General features: G+C 36.7%; 1 protein-coding gene across 1 annotated transcript in view; it reads left to right on the top strand.

Annotated features, from left to right (window-relative positions):
• Positions 1 to 21,499, top strand: part of ADAM18 (ADAM metallopeptidase domain 18) — a 125,489-nt gene that overhangs the window by 10,589 nt on the left and 93,401 nt on the right. The window contains exons 2-3 of the mRNA XM_004382137.1: positions 8,596 to 8,656; positions 19,321 to 19,376. Of these exons, the coding sequence (XP_004382194.1) occupies positions 8,596 to 8,656; positions 19,321 to 19,376 (117 nt within the window). The remainder of the gene's footprint in view (positions 1 to 8,595; positions 8,657 to 19,320; positions 19,377 to 21,499) is intronic.

Here is a 21,499-nt window from a genome sequence, read left to right on the forward strand (position 1 = left end):
AAATGGTCTTTTTTTTTTTTTTTTTGGTTCCTGAAAACATAGGTTTTAAGCATTGTACTTATAGTGCCTAGTGGTTAATATGGCCCTGATTATGAGTTTGTTTTTATAAATAATTTACACATCTTCTCCCTTATTAGATTCAACTCTTCAATTCTGTTTTATCCACAAAAGCAAGTTTGGAATAAACATTTGCGAAACAGAAAAACAAACATGTTGACTTAAATACTCCTTAGTAACAAGACCGTTGTTGTTGTTGCCTTTGAGTCAATTCTGACTCACGGCAACAAGAATAGGTTTTTTTGGGTCAGTCATGTGCCAATTTGTCTGCCCAAACGATATTTAGCAATTAATTGTGGATAATGAATTTCTTCACTTTAATTTCAAACTTATATTTATTTTAAGAAACTCTTTCTAATTTGCTTACCTACTGGTATATGTTTTAGTGCTTCCCTGTGATGTAGATCTAAATAAAAAAAGAAATGCTTTTAGTCTGATACAATACAATCTATCAAAGCTTTGCTATATTTATTTTTGTGATAATTTCTTCATAATTTCACTTCAGAGTTGTAGTAAAAGGCAATATTTGCCAAATTTCTATTTTATACTAATTATAAACAAAAATCAAAATCATAATTTGAGGCCTCGTTTCCATTTTTATATCCACAGATTCCATATTTATAATCGCCCAACCAAATGAATGGGATAGAAAAAAGAATGAACTGAAGACAAATTAAGCAAAGTTAATTAACAGAGAATTTTTGGCAGAGAAGAAAATATAGATTGTAAAACTAGTGAGATAATTCAGTGATAAGAAGACTGGCAGCATTTTACCCTTCCCATCCTTTCCCTGCCTTTGCTATTTTATATCTTCACAACTTTCAGTAGATTCTCCCTACTACTCTGACCATGAAAACAGTCTCTATTTAATATGGTTAGTTCTCCCACAAACCAATAAAGGAATTTGTCTATCTAGACTTGTGAGTTTACTGCTATGTATAATCCATTGGATTTCTGGCTTTTTTTTCCTTTGCTTTGGCCCAAGGAGTAACATTTCCCACTACCCTTCCACCAGGAAAGAAAATACTTAAAAACATTTTTTAACAACAAATTAAGGAAAATATAATGAGTGCTGTAACAGTAAAGCACAGCAACTATATCTGGCCACCTTATTAAATTTAAATGAACGAATAAACAAAGAATGCTTCTCTGGTGCATGCTAACCACAACCTAGACTAACCAAACCAGACCCGCTGCCACTCAGTCGATTCCAACTCACAGCAACCCTGTAGGACAGAGTAGAACTGCCCTATAGGATTCCCAAGGAGCGGCTAGTGGATTCAAACTGCTGACCTTTTGGTTAGTAGCCGAGCTCTTAACTACTGCTCCACAACCTAGACTAATAGGTTAAAATTCCAAATTATACTCTTCAAATGCAATTTATATTGTCCTATGGGTGATGCCTTCATCTGTCCCTCAATATATTGTTGTTACATTGCCATTGAATTAGTTTTGACTCATTAGTGACCACACATGTGCAGAGTAGAACTGCTCCATTGACTTTTCAAGGCTGTGACCTTTAGGAAGCAGATCTCCAGGCCTGTCTTCCAAGGCACCTGTAGGTGGGTTCAAAATACCAAACTTTCGGCTAACAGTCAAGCGCTTAACCATTTGCACCACCCAGGGACACCTATCCCTCAATCAGTTTGAATACTATTTCTAGAAGAGACTGATTATGTGAATAACGTGTGTTTGTGTGTGTGTGTGTGTGTGTGTGTGTGTGTGTGTGAAGTTCAAGTGTAATCATTCAGTCATTAAACAAGTATTTATTCAGCATTTACCATAAAGCAAGAATTCTGCTCAATACTGAGTATAGATTGGTGTGTAAAATAACCATGGCCATTACCCTCAAGCAATTTTGCATGCATAGGAAGAGCAATGCTTCTAGGTGAGCAAAAGGTTACAAAAACTGCAGTGTTTGAGCAAGATATCATAACTCCCTTGGTAACAGTGACAGAGTAGACAAACTTTTTTCTCATCCTTAGTTTGGCAAAAGTAACTAATGTCTATAAAAGGGTGACTAGATAAAGATAAAGGAGGTCCTGGTGGTGCAGTGGTTAAATGCTAGGCTGCTAACCCAAAGGTCAATGGTTCAAACCTACCAGCTACTCTTTGAGAGAAAGATGTAACAGTCAGCTTCTGTAAAGATTACAGCCTTAGAAACCCTGTGGGGAAGTTCTACTGTGTCCTATAGGGTCGCTATGAGTCAGAATTGACTCGATAGCAACAGGTTACGTAAAGATCATTCTAAAAACAATTCTTAATGGAGGTGGTGACTTCATCATGGAGAATATAAACTATATATAACATTGTGGTGTAGCCCAGAAAGCTTAACCTGTAGTTATAGAAGATATTCTGGAATAGCAGTAGATTGAATTTAACCAAAAAAGGACACTTTAAGGAAAAATGTTAGACAATCTAAGAAAAGAAAACCTTTACAAGGAGAAAGAAAGGTGAGCAGAGCAATAAATATCTGATGACTTCTAAAGGATCACAAAGCCACAGGTGTGGAGTGTGGGGAATTAGAAACTTAAAAATTCTGAGAATCCTTGTTAACACAACTACGGGATGCCGAGGAGCTGTGGGAAATGTAACTTTTAGTGTGTTAATGATACTGCCTCTTAAGTAGACTCCTCCTAAGTTGTTCATGAGGGCTTATACTGAATTTGTGAGTGTGAAGTGTAATCCAAAGAAAGACGTAATATTTTCCTTTGTGTATTTCCACATAAAAGATGCAAAAATGTTCTGATTATGAGTCAGTTTCATGAACCAATTACACATACCTTGTCTCTTACTAGGTTTAACTAGTTTCATCCTACATATCACAAGAGTAGGCAATCAAATAAAATTTAATCAAATGAGAAAAAAGATTGATCTAATTAATACTCAGTTATTCCTAGAATGGCAAATATTAATACATTGGTTTTGATGCAGTATTTTATCAATTGTGGCTACTCAAAAAATATTGAGCAATTATTTGTGAATTACCTTGTTCATTCTTAGTTTTCAACGTATACTTATTTATAAAAAATACTTCCTTATTTGATTACCTGCTGGTAGATGCTTGTGTACTATCTTCTGACTTGGATCTAAAATAAAAATAAAAATAATGTCTAAATTTTAAGAAAGCTGCCTACTTTAAGAACGTTAGTCCATTTTATACCAAATTTAACCCTTTAAGAACTGAGGGCATGCAAAAAAAGTAGCGTTCTTATTTATCCAAACCCCAGGTGCAACAAAGAGTACGAAAGCCAAACCCACCAGAGGGAAGAGCATCAAGATAGCAGGGATTTGATGTTTCCTTATCATTCCTAAGCACAGACTATAAATTTGACTCTGAAAGGTTATTTTCATCACATCATATTAAAGGTACATACTATCAACATGATTTATCAAGGATTATGTTAATTACCTGGCTAAAGTAGTAGTTGCGTGGTTTCTGTACTGTATGGTTATTCCCCACCGCCACTGTATTAGTTTTCTTTGTTACATAACAAATTAACACAAATTTAGCAGCTTTAAAAAAAAAACACACACACATTGAATATCTCATAGTTTCTGTGAGTCAGCAGCATAAGCACAGCTTAACTAGGGGATGTGCAAGACTACAAGATTACAGTTAATGTCACTGCCAGGGATGGGCTCTCACCTAGAAGCTAGGCTGGGGCAGGGTCCACTTCCAGGCTCATTAAGGTTGTTGACTGAGTTCATATCCATGCAGCTTTAGAATTCATGGTAGCTTGCTTCTTTCTTCCAAGTAAATACATCACAAATGAATATATCCACTAGAGAACAATCATATGAAAAGACAGTTAACTTCTTGAATCATCAAAGACATGCAAATTTAAGTCACAATGCAATACTATTACACTTTCCTAGAATGAATTAGAAGACATACATCTCACATTGAATTATCTTCACATTTAAATAGTTTTATATATAAAGAAGTTTGGTTAGAGCTGTTAGATTCTGGTTGAGTTTTTACTTCTGATTTAAAGATACTTAATATTTTAGAATTAACCATAACTGTATTAATTATTCTAACTCATTGGATAAATTAAAAAATTTGGATATTTAAAAAATATGATTTTCAAGTATGAAAAAATAATGATTTATCCAGTTTTTTTCATATTTTCCAGTAATGTCCTCTATGTGCAAAACACTTGTCTTAGGGTTTTCTAGAAAAGCAGAGCCTAAAAGATATAGATAGCTAGATATAGATAGATAGATAGCTAGATATAGATAGATAGATATAGATAGATAGATAGGTGGATAGATAGATAGATAGATAGATGGATAGATACTCATTTTAAGAAATTAACTCATGGGATTATGGGGCTGGCAAGCCCACAATCTGTAGATCAGGAAACAGGCTGGAGATTCCTTCAGTCTTCTGTTCCATAATCCACAGGTAGAGAACAGTGCAGAACTTCTGGAAAGATGTCTATAATCTTCAGGCAGCATATTCCCTAGGGAAAACTCCCTTTTTGCTCTTAAGGCCTTCAAATGATCTAATGAGGCCCACCTAAATTATTGAGGGTAATCTACTTTATATAAGGCCAACTAATTTAATTACATGTAACTACTTCGTAACAGCATCTGGTTTAAAATTAGAAAACATGTGCAGCAGGGTTATATCCTTTCACCTTATTTATGCAATCTGTATGCTGAGCAAATAATCCAGAAAGCTGTACTATATGAAGAAGAACACAGCATCAGGATTGGAGGAAGATCCATTAACAATCTGCGATATGTAGATGACTTAACTTTGCTTGCCAAAAGGAAGATGATTTGAAGCACTTTATAATGAAGATCAAAAACTATAGCCTTCAGTATGGATTAATCCTGAACACAAAGAGAACGAAAATCCTCACAACATCATTATAAATAATGGAGAAATTGAAGTTGTCAAGGATTTCATTCTACTTGGATCAACAATCAACACCCATGGAAGCAGCAGTCAAGAAATTAAATGACACATTGCATTGGGAAAATCTGCAGCAAAGGACCTCTTTAAAATCTTAAAAAATGAAGATGTCATTTTGATTACTAGGGTAAGCCTGACACAAGCCATGGTCTTTTCGATCACCTCATATGCATGTGAAAGTTGGACAATTAAAAAGAAGACCAAAAAAGAAGTGACACATTCGAATTGTTGTGTTGGCAAAGAATATTGAATATACTATGGACTGCCAGAAGAACAAGCAGCTCAATCTTGGAGGAAATACAGTCAGAATGCCCCTTAAAAGTGAGGATGGGGAGACTTCTCTCACTTGGACATGTCATTAGGTAGGACCAATTGCTGGAGAAGGATGTCATGCTTGGTAAAGTAGAGGGTCAGCGAAAAAGAGGAAGACCCTCAACAAGAGGGATTGACAACAGTGGCTGCAACAATGGGCTCAAACATAGCAACAATTGTGAGGACAGTGCAGGACTGGACAGCATTTTGTTCTGTTGAACATGAGGTCGATATGAGTCAGAGCTGACTAAATGGCACCTAACAACAACACGAGACTAGTTTTTAACCAAACAACTGGGCACCATAGCCTATCCAAGTAGACACATAAAATTAACCATCACAACACTGAACTAGATGTTTCAAACAATTTATCTCATGAAGGAACATAGCTCTTTGTAAGTTTTGGTATTAAAGAGAACCAAGCATATTATTCAACACATTAATTTATAGGGAGAAAGAAACAAGTATACTTGGCATTAAAAACAAACAAGCCCACTGCCATCGAGGTGATTCTGACTCATAGCGACTCCCTAGGGTTTCCAAGGCTGTAAATCTCTACAGAAGCAGACTGCCACATCTTTCTCCTGAGGAGCCACTGGTAGTCTCAAACCACCGACGTTTCTGTTAGCAGACGATTGCTTTAACCACTGAGAAACCAGGGCTCCTTATACTTGGCATTAAAAAAAAAAAAAAGAAAAAAACTTGTTGCCATCGAGTCGATTCTGACTCATAGCAGACCTACAGGACAGAGTAGAACTGCCCCATAGCGTTTCTAAGGAGTGGCTGGTGGATTTAAACTCCCAATCTTTTGGTTAGCAACCATAGCTCTTAACCACTGCACCACCAAGCCTCCATACTTGGCATTAGTAGTTTGTATTTGACAAGTTCCTGTGTGGCACAAACATTTAAGTGCTCAACTAGCCAAAAGGTTGGTGGTTCAAACCAACCTAGAGGAGCCTCGGAAGACAGGCCTGGTGATCTGCTTCCCAAACATCACAGCCTTGCAAATCCTGTGGAGCACAGTTCTAGTCTGCACTAATGGGTTTACCAAGAGGTAGAATTGACTGGATGGCAACTAACAATAACAACAGCCCATCAATGAGAGTGAAGAGAAACAGTGAGGCATTCAACAATGCCCTATTGAAGCCGACTGCTACTATAACCAACTTTCCCCGCCTTTGGCCTTCAGTTGATAACTAACACTATGTTTAGAATTACAAAGGTCTTGGAATGTTGAATCCCAACAAATAAAACTTTCTTTACCCTCGAGCTCAAATAATTTTAAATGCCTCATTTGTAGGTGTTTTTTCTGAAGGGAAACTTCCCACCACCACTCTCTCGCCTGTTCAGTTACCACTTCATGGTAACTGCTAAGCCTCTGTAACAAAGATACAAAGAATGCAGAACCAAAAATAGGTAGACAGTTGTTTCTCATGTGACAGTCTGGCCAGTCCAAACTTTCAAGTCTGTTCTACGCCATGATGACACTGTGAGAATGGGTAAAAAGAGGAAATCCGGGGAGAGAAACTTCCTTTTAAGCAAGAAAAGTAGAGTTTATGTACACACACACACACACATATTTGGCATCCCTCCTCAGATTTCTTACAATTCCTTCAGACTAAAGAAAAACTTGTTATATATTATCTGTTACTCACTTGGTATATTTGCTTGAATTTGCCTTTTTTATCTTAAATTCAACTTACCGAAACTAAATTTGCCATCTCCATCCCAATCCAAATGTATAATTACTTTTATTTCCCCAACTGTTGCTGGATTTACCCAATTTGGTAATGACTCCTTAATCCAAATTAGTTCCTGTGACTGGCTTATCATTCCCAACTAGTTGTTCTATTCCACACATAATATCCATCCAACTGGAAATTGATTCTACCACAACTTTCATTCATCCTCATTTTGGGCCACCACGATCATTTAAAAAAAAAAAAAGTCATCAAGTTCTTTCCAGCTCATGGTGACCTCATATGTGTCAGAGTAGATCATCAACCTGCCTTATTTTAATAATTTTCCAGAAGACTTTTTCTAACTGTACCATTATGTAGCAGGTCCAAGTTTTGAGACTTAACCAGAGTTTATTTTTGCAACTTCTGACACATTTATCCTTGTAGTAGGGTGTACAGGGGTAAAAGAAAGTTTGGGTGAGAAGTGTGATAGGTGAGTTAGATTTTGGACATGTGCAGTTTGAAATATTTGCCAGGAAGTTGGAAGAGGCATTCCTACCCTACTACAGCTGTGTGTGGTTTTCCTGTCTTCATTTCTCTTATTGCCCTTCCTATCTCTACAGTTTCTCACTGAGAATGATAACAAAACATCCTTCCCTTTCCTCAACTGACTGTAATCTACTATTGTAGAAATAGTATTGTACAATAGTTGAAGAAAAGTGTTTTTTGATTCCATTATCCAGAATCAAGTTTAATTTTCTAATTTTTCCTTAGTTTCAAAGATAATTATTAAGCCATCCGTGGCATGATTTAAGTTGGAAGTTTTTAGTAATAACAGTCAACATTTCTATTTTTCTCCACTACAGGGAATAAAACATAGAGAAAACTCTGACGTGGAGAAAGGATATTACCAAGAACTGCACTAGAAGTCAGCCCAACAAAGACAAATCATGTTTATTTGCCTCAATGCCACTACAGAAAGGTTTAAAAAATTTAAATCTTGTCGCAATAAACAAGTTTCGTGCAGGTGTGTATGTTTGTGTCTGGAATTTCCTCTCTCTGCCCTGTGGACGCCACCCAGCTACTAAGTTTTAACAACCGTCCTCAGCCCGCGAGCCTCAGAACTGCCCCAACGGCCGTGCTCCCTGCGGTCTGGTCATGTTCCTTCTCCTTGTACTGATCGCCGAGCTTGGAAGGATACACGCCAGCCTAGGTAGGTCCACGAGGACCTCACTTTCCTTCTCCTTTTGCCTCAGAGAACGGCTGGGATCTTTCAGGCGAACAATTTCCTGTAGCCCTGAGATGCCGGTGCCCCCCCTTTCCCCGAACCCCTACGGGCGCCTTCATCCGTGCCCCACCGGGGACAAGCCAGGTGAACCTAGGTTGTTAGGGGATGAGTCTGCTCTCAGCATCAGGTCCCAGGGTCGGACTGGTCATCTTAACACGTCTTCCTGGACCGTATCACTCCCGGGGCTAGAGGATTTAGATGGGCGTGTACTGAGGAGCCCAATTCACTCCTGAGTTCTGGGGGAAAACAGGCCCCGACGTGGTTCCGAAAACAAACAGAATGGTCTTGTAGAAATGTAATACCAGTTTTTTGCTTGTTTCTTTGTTTTTTAGATTTCAGGTATTTTCAATGTACCGTAGAAAATCTAATGAAAGCAGTGGACCAGAAAGGAAGGTGGGCATATATAAATAAATAAGTTTATTTATAGTTTTCAGAGATTTTGATAAAAGCAGGATTCCACCCATGGACTAAGGGTTATGAATCCATGCTTGACACAAATAGTTTTTTCACAAAACAAAAACAAACAAAAACCCAAAACATTTTTTTATTGCAGATTCTGAAGAAATAATCTTGCACGTCACAGTTCCACGGAAGATACGGTCAAAAGAGAGTGAAGATTCAGGGACACATGTAATTGACAAAGAATTTTTTTTTTTTTTAGTAATTTAAAATGTTAAGGCTGAGTCGTTTCTAAAGATTTATCTTTCTTTTTGTTGTCAGATCACGCTAATTTGCTCAGTTGCAAAGCAATATATTTTGATTGCATCTTTTGATCCTTTCCCACATCTTGACTCTTCTTCCTCCCTTTCCCCTCCCCTTCTCTCCATGTTCTCTTACATACTTGCTGACAATTTTAAGAAATAAACACATTTAAGCAATCATACTGGTAGGAAAAAAAAGTCAATATGAAATAAGTGTAACAATGTTCCAGACTGAATATTATAAAAATTAGTTAGAGTTCACTAAATGACAAGACAAATTGGTCTTGAGTAAAATTTAGACCTTCAAGATGTGAATCAGAAGTATCAGACTTGGAGAAACTATTTGTTCTGTAAGCCTTCACCTGAAGTACAATAAAATATTAAAAAAAAAAATGAAGAACTATATGTCAAGAAACTACCATAAATAGGATTAAAAGGCAAATGACAGACTCAGTACGATATTTGCAATATATATACAGCAAGGATTCTAACAAGTCAAGAAAAAATTGAACTCCTTCAACAGAAATACGGGCAAAGGACATGAACAGACAGTTCAAAATAAAGAAATACAAATGGCTGATAAACATGAAAAGCTTATTAGTAATTAAAAAAAATCCACAAGTTTAAATACTACCACTTTTGTCTAGCAAATGGGCAGTTATTCTTTAAACGCTAATGCTCAGTTGTGGCAGAGGTGTGAGAAGAGGCATATTTGCCTGTGCTGCTGGAAGGCAATGGCAATATGTAGCAAGAGCCTTACAGTTTCTCACAGACTTTGGCCCAGGAGTTCTATTTCTTGGCACATGTCCTAAGCTACTTCAGAGATATGTTCAAAGATTTAGGTATAAAGATGTTACTCAGAATAGCCCCAAATTGGAAATAACCTAAATGTCCACTGATAGCCATTTAGTTAAATATGTTAGTTAAGTATATTATTAGCTACTTATGCTAATGCTCTATGAATGCTATGTAAGAATTTTAAAAATAATGTTTTACCAGATTATGGATGAACAACTCAGAAAAGGAAGGTGAGAATGGTTGCTCGACTCGAAGAATGTAATCAATGTCACTGATTGGTACATGTAGAAACTGTTGAACTGGTGTGTGTTTTGCTGTGTATATTCTCAACAACAACAACAAAATAAATAAAATTTTAAAAAAGAAAAAAAAAAAAGAAGTATCAGACTTGGTAGAAGTAATTGACCAAAGTCAGAAATGAAGAATGGAAAAGGAGATAGAAAAATATCACATTTGGTCTGATTATGTAGAAAAAGACTACAGTAAAATAATTAACCGGAGAAAGAAGTTGAAGATAATTCATAATCACTCTATGGAAAAGTCATTAGGGCTTTGGTTTGAGTATTTTCTTTATCGAAATACTTCAAAGTTAGCATAGTTGTAATATTTTACGTTATCTCAGAAGTCACAATACAGGGATTAAGATTTCCATATGGTCAAAACAGTGGGAAAATACTTTTCAGGCTGGAGAAGAAATTTTAAAAATGATAGTAAGTTAAAATAATTAAACATCAGTTAACTTTATATTGGCACACAATAGTGAAATCCAACATGATTGTGTTTTACTACTGAACAATTATAATAAACATAAAGTATATGTGAGATTGTATTTGGAAATCACAATAAAATAACTTTCTTTATGGAGGTCATAAAGTACTTTCATAGACTAATCTCATTTAGTTCTCTCATCAACTTTCTGAGATACATTTTTTTCTTAAGAAAGAAGCTTAAAATTTAAAGTACCAAAGCTATGAGTGTCAGAACATAGTCTAATCTTTAACTTATAATTCCAGTTCTTTACAAACCTTTTGCTGGAAAATTCTTTACAAAAGTATTTTTTTGTATTTTTTTCTGATTTACAGTTGTACATTCTCATTACCTAATCATTTTAAACTTCTATAATTGCTCACTGCGTGTCACAAAGCATATAGCAACTATGTCTCAAAAGATGAAATGTTTTAACTACAGTATATACTTCTTCAGTAGTTGTGGACATTTGTGGTATTGATACAAAATCCTTAAGTATCCTTGAAGTCATATTTTCCTGTGATAGGGTGCTGTTAATATTCTCCTTTTATTTCTTAGCATACCCAGTACCCACTGCCGTTGAGTTGATTCTGACTTATAGCGACCATATAGGACAGAATAGAACTGCCCCCATAGGGTTTCCAAGGCTGTAATCTTTATGGAAGCAGACTGCCGCCATCTTTCTCCCGTGGAGCAGCTGGTAGGTTTGAACCATTGACCTTTAGGTTAACAGCCCCCTGCTTAACCACTGAGCCATGAGGGCTCCTTTTTCTTAGAGTGGACCTCGCTTTATACCTCTTGTTCTCTTCCTTTAATCTCTTATCCCTTATTACTCAAGACCTTTTTTTTTTTAGACATCTATAGAGTTTCTTTTTAATAGGCTTATGGTCAGTCATGTTAATTGTGATAATCACATATTCCAGTAAAGCAATGACCTGAACATTTAAGCTCTGGTGGTGCAGTGGTTAAGAGCTTGGCTGCTAACAAAAAGGTAGGCAGTTTAAATCTACCAGCTGCTCCTCTACTTGGAAACCCTGTGGGGCAGCTCTACTCTGTCCTATAGGGTCACTGTGAGTCAGAATAAACTCAATGGCAACAGAATTTTTTTTCTTTCTTTTTTGTATGTAGAAAGTTTCAAACACTAACTTTCTAAGTATATCTGAGGAAGCATAGTGCCATTATTGGTATGACACTGGGAAGCAACTTCTCACTGGGGAGAGGTGACATCAACTGGAGTGGGTTTATTTTCCCTTGTCAATGCTTTCCTGCCAAAGACCATTGTGAACACGCCTGTAATTGAACAAGTTGAGTTTATTATTCTTTGCAGCCAGGGAGAACACATACCACGGGAAGCCATGCGACATCTCGCTAAGTGGGTATTAGAAAAGACTTATAAGATTTGGGCTTGTGCTAAGGGATTTTAAGGAGGTTTTAAGCAAACAGGCCTTTGCTCTGGTTTGGATGCTGTTGGGAAATAGAGATAATTCTGTGCTTGTGTATCATAATAAATCTTATCTAGGAGAAAGGAACACGAGACAAATGCTAAAGCTGTATTTGGTAAATAAGCAGCAGCTACTCTTATTAACCTGATAAGGGAGATATTTGGTCATATTTTCAGGACTGTAAAATGCTTATATTTTGTTTGTGTTCAGGAGTGATTATGAAGTAGTCTTATTTTTGTGCTAATCCATAATTGTCACACAGTGGCCCTGTGTGATGTTTATGTTCTATGAAAGTTCTTACGTTCAACAGGAGAACACCAAGGTTTAGCTGATAGTTCCAAGCCAGCTCCTTCATGTCTGGGGCTGGTTTACTTGTTGTCATCTCTTATGTGATTCATTTATACCAGATCATATTAGACTCTAATTAAGTCAACACCCTGTGGCAAGTGTTGGAACATAAATGTCTGCAGGAGACAAGTGGAATATACATATTTCTGATTTTTTTTTTGACGGAATACCAACTGAGATGTTTCAACAAACAGATGACATGCTGGAAGAACTCACTCACCTATGCCAAGAAATTTGGAAGACAGCTACCTGGCCAACTGACTGGAAAAGATCCAGTGCCCATTCCAAAGAAAGGTGACCCAGAGGAATGTGGAAATTATCAAGCAATATCATGAATATCATACTCAAGTAAAATTCTGCTGAAGGTAATTCAAAAATGGTTGCAGCAGTGCATTGACACAAAACTGCCAGAAATTCAAGCTGGATTCAGAAGAGGATGTGGCATGAGGGATGTCATTGCTGATGTCACATGGATCTTGGCTGAAAGCACCTAACAAAAACATATATACTAGGGTAAGTCAAAAAGTATTGCTACTGGGGTTCCAGTTCATACACTCATGGTTTTATTCCAAACAAAATGTGTTTACAATATCTCTGTGATCAATGGATGGCTGCAGACAAGTTCTCTCAGTAATATACTTGCCTTAGTCTCGTTAGGGTGTCTTCACAAAAAAGGATTTTTTTTGTGCCATCGAGGGAAATGATATTAAGGTCAGGGCTAATATCAAATTTTTAACAAAACTGAAGTGGACATCTTCCCAAATCACTGAAGTTTTGCAACAAGTTTATGGGAATGCTGCCCCACATAAAACAACAGTTTTTAGATGTATCAAGCATTTTACGGAGGGTCAGGAAGACCTCAAAGACAAGCCAAGAGAGGGAAGACCACTCAGAAGGTTATGATGACTATTTTGGGGAATTCCCAAGAAGTAATCTTGATAGATTTTCTTGAAGGACACAGGATGATCACAGGGGCTTGTTTTAAGAAAATTGAAGACCGCACTGGTGAGAAAAAGGTCAGGCAAGTTGTGACAAGGAGTTTTTTCCATCATGACAATGTACCTGCTCATTCTTCAAGGGTAGCAAGGGCTGTCCTAGGAAAATTCATTTGGAAACCTTACCCTATCCGCCCTACAATCCCTGTAGACATCTTTTTGTTCTCCAAAGTCAAAGAACATTTAAAAGGAACACTATTTGAGTTCCTCAAGGATGCCAAAACAGTTCTTTTGAAGTAGTGTAAATCGAAGATTGCAGAATTCTTTGGGGAAGGGTTAGACAGATGGAAACACTGCCTTCAGAAGTGTATAGACCTAGATGGGGGGTATGTTGAGAAATAAGAGCTTCACATGTGATATTTTTTGTGTAATAAAGGTTTCTGTGATTTTGTAGCAATACTTTTTGACTTACCGTGGTATATATGGAGCTCTTTTGGTGCAGTGGTTAAGAGCTACAGCTGCTAACCAAAAGGTGGGCAGTTCGAATCTACCAGCTGCTCCTTAGAAACCCTATGAGGCAGTTCTACTCTGTCTTATAGGGTCACTGTGAGTCAGAATCGACTCAAATATATATATATATATACACACACACACACACACACACACACAGATATATATATATATATATACACACACACACACACATATATATATATATACACACAGACACACAAGTATATATATATTTATATATATATATACACACACAATATATACATACACACATACACACACACATACACACACACACACACACATATATATGTTGTTATTAGGTGCCCTCGAGTTGGTTACCACTCATAGAGACCTCATGTACAATAGAAAGAAACACTGCCCTGTCCTGCACCATCTTACAATCTTTGCTATGCTTGAGCCCATTGTTGAAGCCACTGTATCAATCCATCTCGTTGAGGTTCTTCCTCTTTTTCACTGAGCCTCTACCAAGCATGATGTCCTTCTCCAGGGACTGGCCCCTCCTGATAACATGTCCAAAGTACATGAGAGAAGTCTCACCATCCTAAATTCTAAGCAGCATTCTGGCTATACTTCTTCCAAGACAGATTTGTCTGTTCTTCTGGCAGTCCATGCTATATGCAATATTCTTCGCCAACACCACCATTCAAAGGCATCAATACTTCTTTGGTCTTTCGTATTCATTGTCCAGCTTTCACATGCATATGAGGCGATTGAAAGTACCATGGCTTGGGTCAGGCACACCTTAGTCCTCAAAGGGACATCTTTGCTTTTTAACTCTTTAAAGAGGTATTTTACAGCAGATTTGCCCAATGCAATACTTTGTTTGATTTCTTAATGCCTACTTCCGTGGGCATTGATTGTAGATCCAAGTAAAATGAAATTTTTGACAAGTTCAATCTTTTCTCCATTTATCATAATGTTGCTTATTGCTCCAGTTGTGAGGACTTTTGTTTTCTTTGTGTTGAAGTGTAATCCATACTGAAGGCTGTAGTTTTTTACCTTCATCAGTAAGTGCTTCAAGTCCTCTTTCCTTTCAGCAAAGTTGTGTCATCTGCATATCACAGGATGTTAATCCTGATGCCCCATTCTTTTTCATATAGTGCAGCTTCTCTGATTATTTGTTCAGCATACAGATTGAATAAGTAAGGTGAAAGGAATATAACCCTGACATATACCTTTCCTGATTTTAAACCACATCCTTTCCCTTTGTTCTGTTTGAACAACTACCTCTTGGTCTATGTACAGGTTCCTCATAAGCACAATTAAGTCTTCTGGAATTTCCATTCTTTTCAGTGTTATCCATAATTCGTTATGATCCACACAGTTGAATGCCTTTGTACAAACAATAAAACACAGGTAAATATCTTTCTGGTATTCTGTACTTTCAGCCAATATCCATCAGACATCAGCAATGATATGCCTTGTTCCACATCCTCTTCTGAATCCACCTTGAATTTCTGAGAGTTCCCTGTCAATGTACAGCTGCAATAATTTTTTAATTATCTTCAGGAAAATTTTATTTGTGTGTGATATTAATGATATTGTTCAATAATTTCTGCATTCTGTTGGATCACCTTTCTTTGGAATGGGCACAAATATGGATCTCTTCCAGTCGGTTGGCCCGGTAGCAGTCTTCCAAATTTTTTGGTGTAGATTGAATGAGCGCTTCCAGCATTGCCCATCCATTTGTAGAAACATCTCAACTGATATTTCATCAATTCCTGGATCACTGCTTTTGCCAATGCCTGCATTGCAGCTTGGACTTCTTCCTTCAATACCACTGATTCTTGATCATATTCTGCCTCCTGAAACGGTTGAACATTGACCAATTCTTTTTGGTATAGTGACTCTGTGTATTCCTTCCGTCTTCCTTTGATACTTCCTGCATCATTTAATATTTTGCTCATAGAATTCTCCAATATTACAACTTGAGGCTTGATTTTTTTTTTTTTTCTTCAGTCCCTTTGGCTTGAGAAATGCCAAGTATTATCTTTTCTTTTGATTTGCTAACTCCAGGTCTTTGCAGATATCTGAAGTTGCCCTTCGAAATCTTTTGTTCAGTCTTTTACTTCATTTCTTCCATTCACTTTAGCTCCTGTACATTCAAGAGCTGGGATACTTGCAACTTTCCCTTTTCCTTTATTGATATGTCTCCAATGTGATTTCAAAGCCCCTAGGTAGATCATAATATCATTTCACATAGCATGTGCCTTTTGCTTTGGAGGTATACCTCCAGCCTTCTTTCCCTTTTTTATTCTGAGTGCTTCAAGTCTCTGAAAGCAGATCCAGAATCCTCTCTTTTGTTTACAGCTAAACCACTTAATGGGTCTCTTTTGTTTAATGTGGTTTGCAATCATTATGAGCTACCCCTTTTTCTTCCTTCAACTTGCATTGAGTGAGGATGAGGTGAAAGCGGCTTTTCCATTTTAGTCCCAAGATTTCTCTATTCCACTGTCTGCTTTCCTGCTGACATGAGGACTCTGATTCAGTGGGTCATCAGTGAAAGCTAAGCCTTACTGCTACTCTCCTGCTTTTAGGGGGCGCAGTCTACTAATTGCATTTTGCCTTTGCCTGGCTGCCTGTCTTTGGGGCTATCTCCCTCCCATTCAGGAGACTCCAGCTCCTCTGAAATGTGGGTGGGGACTGGCTGCTTTCCTGCTGATACAAAGTCTCAGATGCAGTAGATCAACAACCAATGCCTTACTGCCACTCTCTCCTCTTCTTAGGGAGCTCAGCCCACTAATTGCATTTTACTGTTCTTTGTCCATCTGTCTTCAGAAGCTGCCTCTCATTCATATGTTGGCTTCATCACTGTAGGGTTTGGTCCAGCAGATTTTCTGGGTGTCAGAGAAAAGAAAACAGAGCTTCCTACCTTCCAGGCTGCCTGTTCTTCCTGCAGATCACAGCTTATTACTTTTAGTTTTAGGTTGCATTCAGAGTTTTACATTTGTGTTTCTATATTCTTGTTATGGCTGTTTTACTGTTTGTTCCTCCTATAGTTGTAACAAAGGCGTTGGGATGTGTCTCTGGGCACGTTACCATATTGGGGAGGTACATCCACTCAGGATAATTTAAATTAGTTTTAATTTGTTACAGTTTGTTTTATATCCCAGGATATGGTCTATTTTGGGATATTTTCTGAGGTCACTTGAAAAGAAAGTCTATTTTTATGATGTGTGGGGTGTTCTGCATATGTTGATTAGATGCTGTTGGATGATTATGCTGTTAGTAAGTCCAACTTATTAAATTTTTTATGAATTGTGCTTTTGCTGTCATATCCAGAAACTCATCACCAATCCCAACTTCATGCAAGCTTTCTGTTTTAGTCCAGAGGTTTTACAGTTTGGCCTTTTGTTTTAGATCTATAGGTTCTCTTGAATTAATGCTTGTGTCAGATGTGAGGTCTGTGCTGAGTTGCTGTTGCTTTTGTTTGGTTGGTTTTTTTGCATATACGTCCAATTTTTCCAACACCACTTGAAAAAACTATCTTTCTCCATTGAATTTTCTTGGTACCTTTCAAAAAAAATCAGTTGATTATATTTATATGGGTCTATTTCTAAGCTCTTTTTTTCTGTCCCATTAATCAATGTGTCTTTTTTTTTTTTTTTTTGCTATTTTTTGTCTTGTTTATGGTTGCTTTATAGAAAACCTTAAAACTGAGTAATGTGATGCCTCCAAATTTGTTCTCCTTTCTCAGAATTTTGAGGGCTAATCTAGGTCGTTCAATACTGTTTTTTGTTTTGTGTTTTTTTTTTTTTTAATATTCTGACATGATCTATGGTAAGCACATAAAATGAGAATGTCTTCATTTCTTGGCAAATTTGGAATAATGTTTTTTGTTGCTTCCTCTTTATTATTTTTATTTAGCCTACTTAAATGCTTATTAGCTGATGTTGAAAGTTCTGAAAATGCTTCTCTGTTTATTTATTCTTGGAAATGTTCCGTTTTTTAAATCACTTTGAATTTGGTTCTGAAAATTATCTTAGCTTTGACCTTCAACCTCACTAATTCATGCCTCATAAGTCAGAATAATAATATACTTAAAAACAAACAACCACATTTTCATTTCTTCTGTCTATAATTGGTTCAGTTCCATAATTATCTGTTCTTTTCAATGAGAACTATCTGCTACTCTTTACATGTTATCAGATAATCTAGCGGTAAAGCCCATGGGTTCTCTGATCAACTCTAACTCTTATCAGATGTGTCATCTGGGAGATTTACTTAATCGCTTTTTCACAGAATTAAAAATATGATTGTTGTGAGGTTTAAAAATGTTTTTAAAAATGTGAAGTGCTTAGGAAAAAGATGGGCATGTGCTAAGCACTAATTGTTACATATTTTTAGAAATTGTCCTCTATGACACCTAATCGTTGATCCTGGGGTATAATATCCACTCTTAGTTTTTTAGGGATATTAAATATACTTATTAGAAGTTTTATACTTATTTATTTACATACTTATTTTAATGGTCTGTTTTACTTATACACATGCTATTTCTTCAGGAATAATTTATTTCATTTACTGAATTTATTATCTTCCCTTCATAGTGTAGATGTTACTCAGGAATTAAATATTTTTATTTTTGTTTGCTATTGTAGTTGAGAGAGTCTCTCAGACTTTATGATTCCTCTATTTTGCATTCAGTTTGGGGTAATGTATGTGATCTGCTGTGGTAGCTTACAGTGTTGTCAAGGGACATGGCAGGAACAAGATTTACCTCAGGTCTCAGTTATTAGGCAGCTGTACTTTCTGGATTTTTCCAGTCATAGCAGCATTGCCTTGTGTCTCTCTCCCATGCTCTCAGACCCTGTTCCTCTTAAAAGCAGAGATCTTTCTTGAAATTGACTTATCTTGAAATCAAATTGTGGATTTGCTGGGATGGATGTTTGTCTGCGTTTGTTGAGATTGTCCAGTTAGTCAACCTGTAAGCTTGCACAGAGTCACCTCCTGTTCCTGGATATCACCATCTTAAAATGTTGAGCATTGTTTTTAGTCGATCCTTGATATGTTAGAATTCTTATATCTGATGTTGTGGCATTCCTTGCTGGCTTCTTGTCTACTGTCAAATTTTCATGTCCTTTTTCTTCACTAGTTGTATGTGCTGAGTGTTGCAAAGCGGCTCTAAGTATGGAGGGGAGTTTATGTGTATGTATTTATAAATTTGTTATTGTTTTATTATATTCAGTGTGGAATGTAAGCCTACCACCATGTCTCATTCATCTCAACTAGAAAAAGTATATGTTTTCCTAACAGAAGCAAATAATATATAGTTTCCAGCATGCTAAAACTATTTTTTTTTCAAAATATTGTCTTTATTTTGTCCTTTAAAAAAAACAACTATCCCTATACATTAAATTCATCACACTGGTCCTGGATTAATTAGAATAATAATAATAAATTCTTTTTATTTAGAATAATAAATACTGAAGACTATGTTCGTGCTTTTTTAATGGACTGAGTGTGTGTTTTTTTAAACTGGATAAAAAATATTTTATTTACATATTCCTGATTGACTAAAGCATCTTTATTGATTTATTTTATTTTAGGTGATTTATATCATTACAATTGATGGGAAACCATACACTCTGCATCTCAAAAAACAGTAAGATACAATTTTCCCTTAAAGCTTAGATTTTATTTTTTAAAAGTTTTGTTCATGATTTAAATTCAGAAATGCAGTATGATATAGATAGATTTTATCAATCCATTTTTAATTTAGGATTCATAAGGTGTTGACTGCAAGATTCATGAGACACCTGCATTTTAATTTTCCAGCTTGTTATTTTGTAATTAAAAAATAAGCTGCATCCCCAAGGGACTGAGTTGCTGGACGGAGGGCTCTGGGGACCATGGTCTCAGGGAACATCTAGCTCAATTGGCATGATACTACTTATAAAGATAATGCTCTACATTCTACCTTGGTGAGTAGTGTCTGGGGTCTTAAAAGCCTGTGAGCGGCCATCTAAGATACTCCACTGGTCTCATCTCTTCGGGAGCAAGGGAGAATGAAGAGAACAGGATACAACGAAAAGATTAGTCCAAAGGACTAATTGTCCACAGCTACCAAGACCTTCACCGGACTGAGTCCAATACAGCTAGATGGTGCCCGGCTACCACTGCTGACTGCTCTGACCAGGATCACAACAGAGGGTTCTGGACAGAGCTGGAGAAGGATGTAGAGCATAATTCTAACTCACAAAAAAAAAAAAAAAAAAGACCAGATTTACTGGCCTAAAGGAGACTGGAGAAACCCCGAGAGTATGGCCCCCAGACACCCTTTTAGCTCAGTGGTGAAGTTACCTTCAAGGTTCACTGTTCAGCCTGCGAGTGGACAGCCCAGTAAAACCATGAGAGTAACGAGGTACAGGAGTCCAGTGACAAGGCCCAGAAGGCAGAAGGGGAGTAGGAAGCTGATGATAGGGAACACAAAGTAGAGTAAGGATATTGTTGATGTGTTGTGAGATTGTTAACCATTGTCATAGGGCAACATTTGTAGTAACTGTTAAATGGGAGACTATTTTGTCCTGTAAGCCTTCATCTTAAGTGAGAATAACAGCACAATTAGAAGAGCGTAGTCAATGTCACTTAAATGTGTATGTAAAAAAAAATTTTTGAAATGGCGTATCTTTGGCTATGTGTATTTTCACCAAAAAAAAAAAAAAAAAAAAAAGGTGAGAATTTAGAGGGTTAAAATGTTGTGGGGTTGTTAACCAATGTCATAAAACAGCATGTGTGTTACTGTTACATGAGAAACTATCTGTTCTGTAAGCCTTCACCTGAAGTACAATAAAATATTTAAAAAAAAAAAAAATAAGCTGCATATATGTAAACTTCCTACTGAGCATAAGCCATTGATTCCAGGAACTGCAAGTTATATATTAGGTATGTATGATGTGAAATCAAGCATAGTTATGCACTAAGCTGTGATTGGTAGGAAATTCAACAGGTAGTATGCTTTTTATGGGTATGTTAATGCCATAGCATTTATGTTTTTAACAACTTTATTTGGTATGTTTTAAATATCATAAAATTGACCCATTTCAAGTATACAATAATTTTAACAACTATGCAGTGTTGCAATTATCAACCATAAATCAGTTCTAGAATATTCTTATTCCTCAAATAACATCTCTCATGCCCAATTTACAGTTAATCCATATTCCTACCCACAGCCCCAGGCAACAATTTTACTTCTGTCTTCAAATTTTTATTTTCTCAACACTTCATACAAGTGTAATCAAACTGCCTTTTCTCTGTCTGCATCTTTGAAAATACATATTTATAGCCAACTGCCTCTTGTCTGCCTACATCCTTGTAGTTTAATCAGGCTGGAGAAAATTATTCTCACTTAATTCATTACTCTACTCACTTAATTCATGCTAATTAAACTCATCTTGTCCCCTTGACAACTCCACTAAAAATGTCTTTTGATAAGATCATCAATGAACTTTGCTTCTAAATGCTGTGGTTATTTATTAGTCTTGAATTTTCTTAACCTATTAACGTCTTTTGGCACAGCTGATCATTCCCCCTTCCCTAAAATAATTTCTTCATTTGGCTTCCAAGATGCCACACACTCCTGGCTTAATTCTTACCATTGTGGTTGCCCCTTCTCAGTCTTCTTTCCTGATTCTTTCTCATCTCTCCAATATTTGAAACTTAGATTACTCTGTTGTGCTGTCTTTGGGTCCCATCTGTTTTTTCTAGCTACACTCGTCACCTAGT

The sequence above is a fragment of the Trichechus manatus genome, unplaced genomic scaffold (genome assembly GCF_000243295.1).
Source record: "Trichechus manatus latirostris isolate Lorelei unplaced genomic scaffold, TriManLat1.0 scaffold00090, whole genome shotgun sequence".
NCBI lineage: Eukaryota > Metazoa > Chordata > Mammalia > Sirenia > Trichechidae > Trichechus > Trichechus manatus.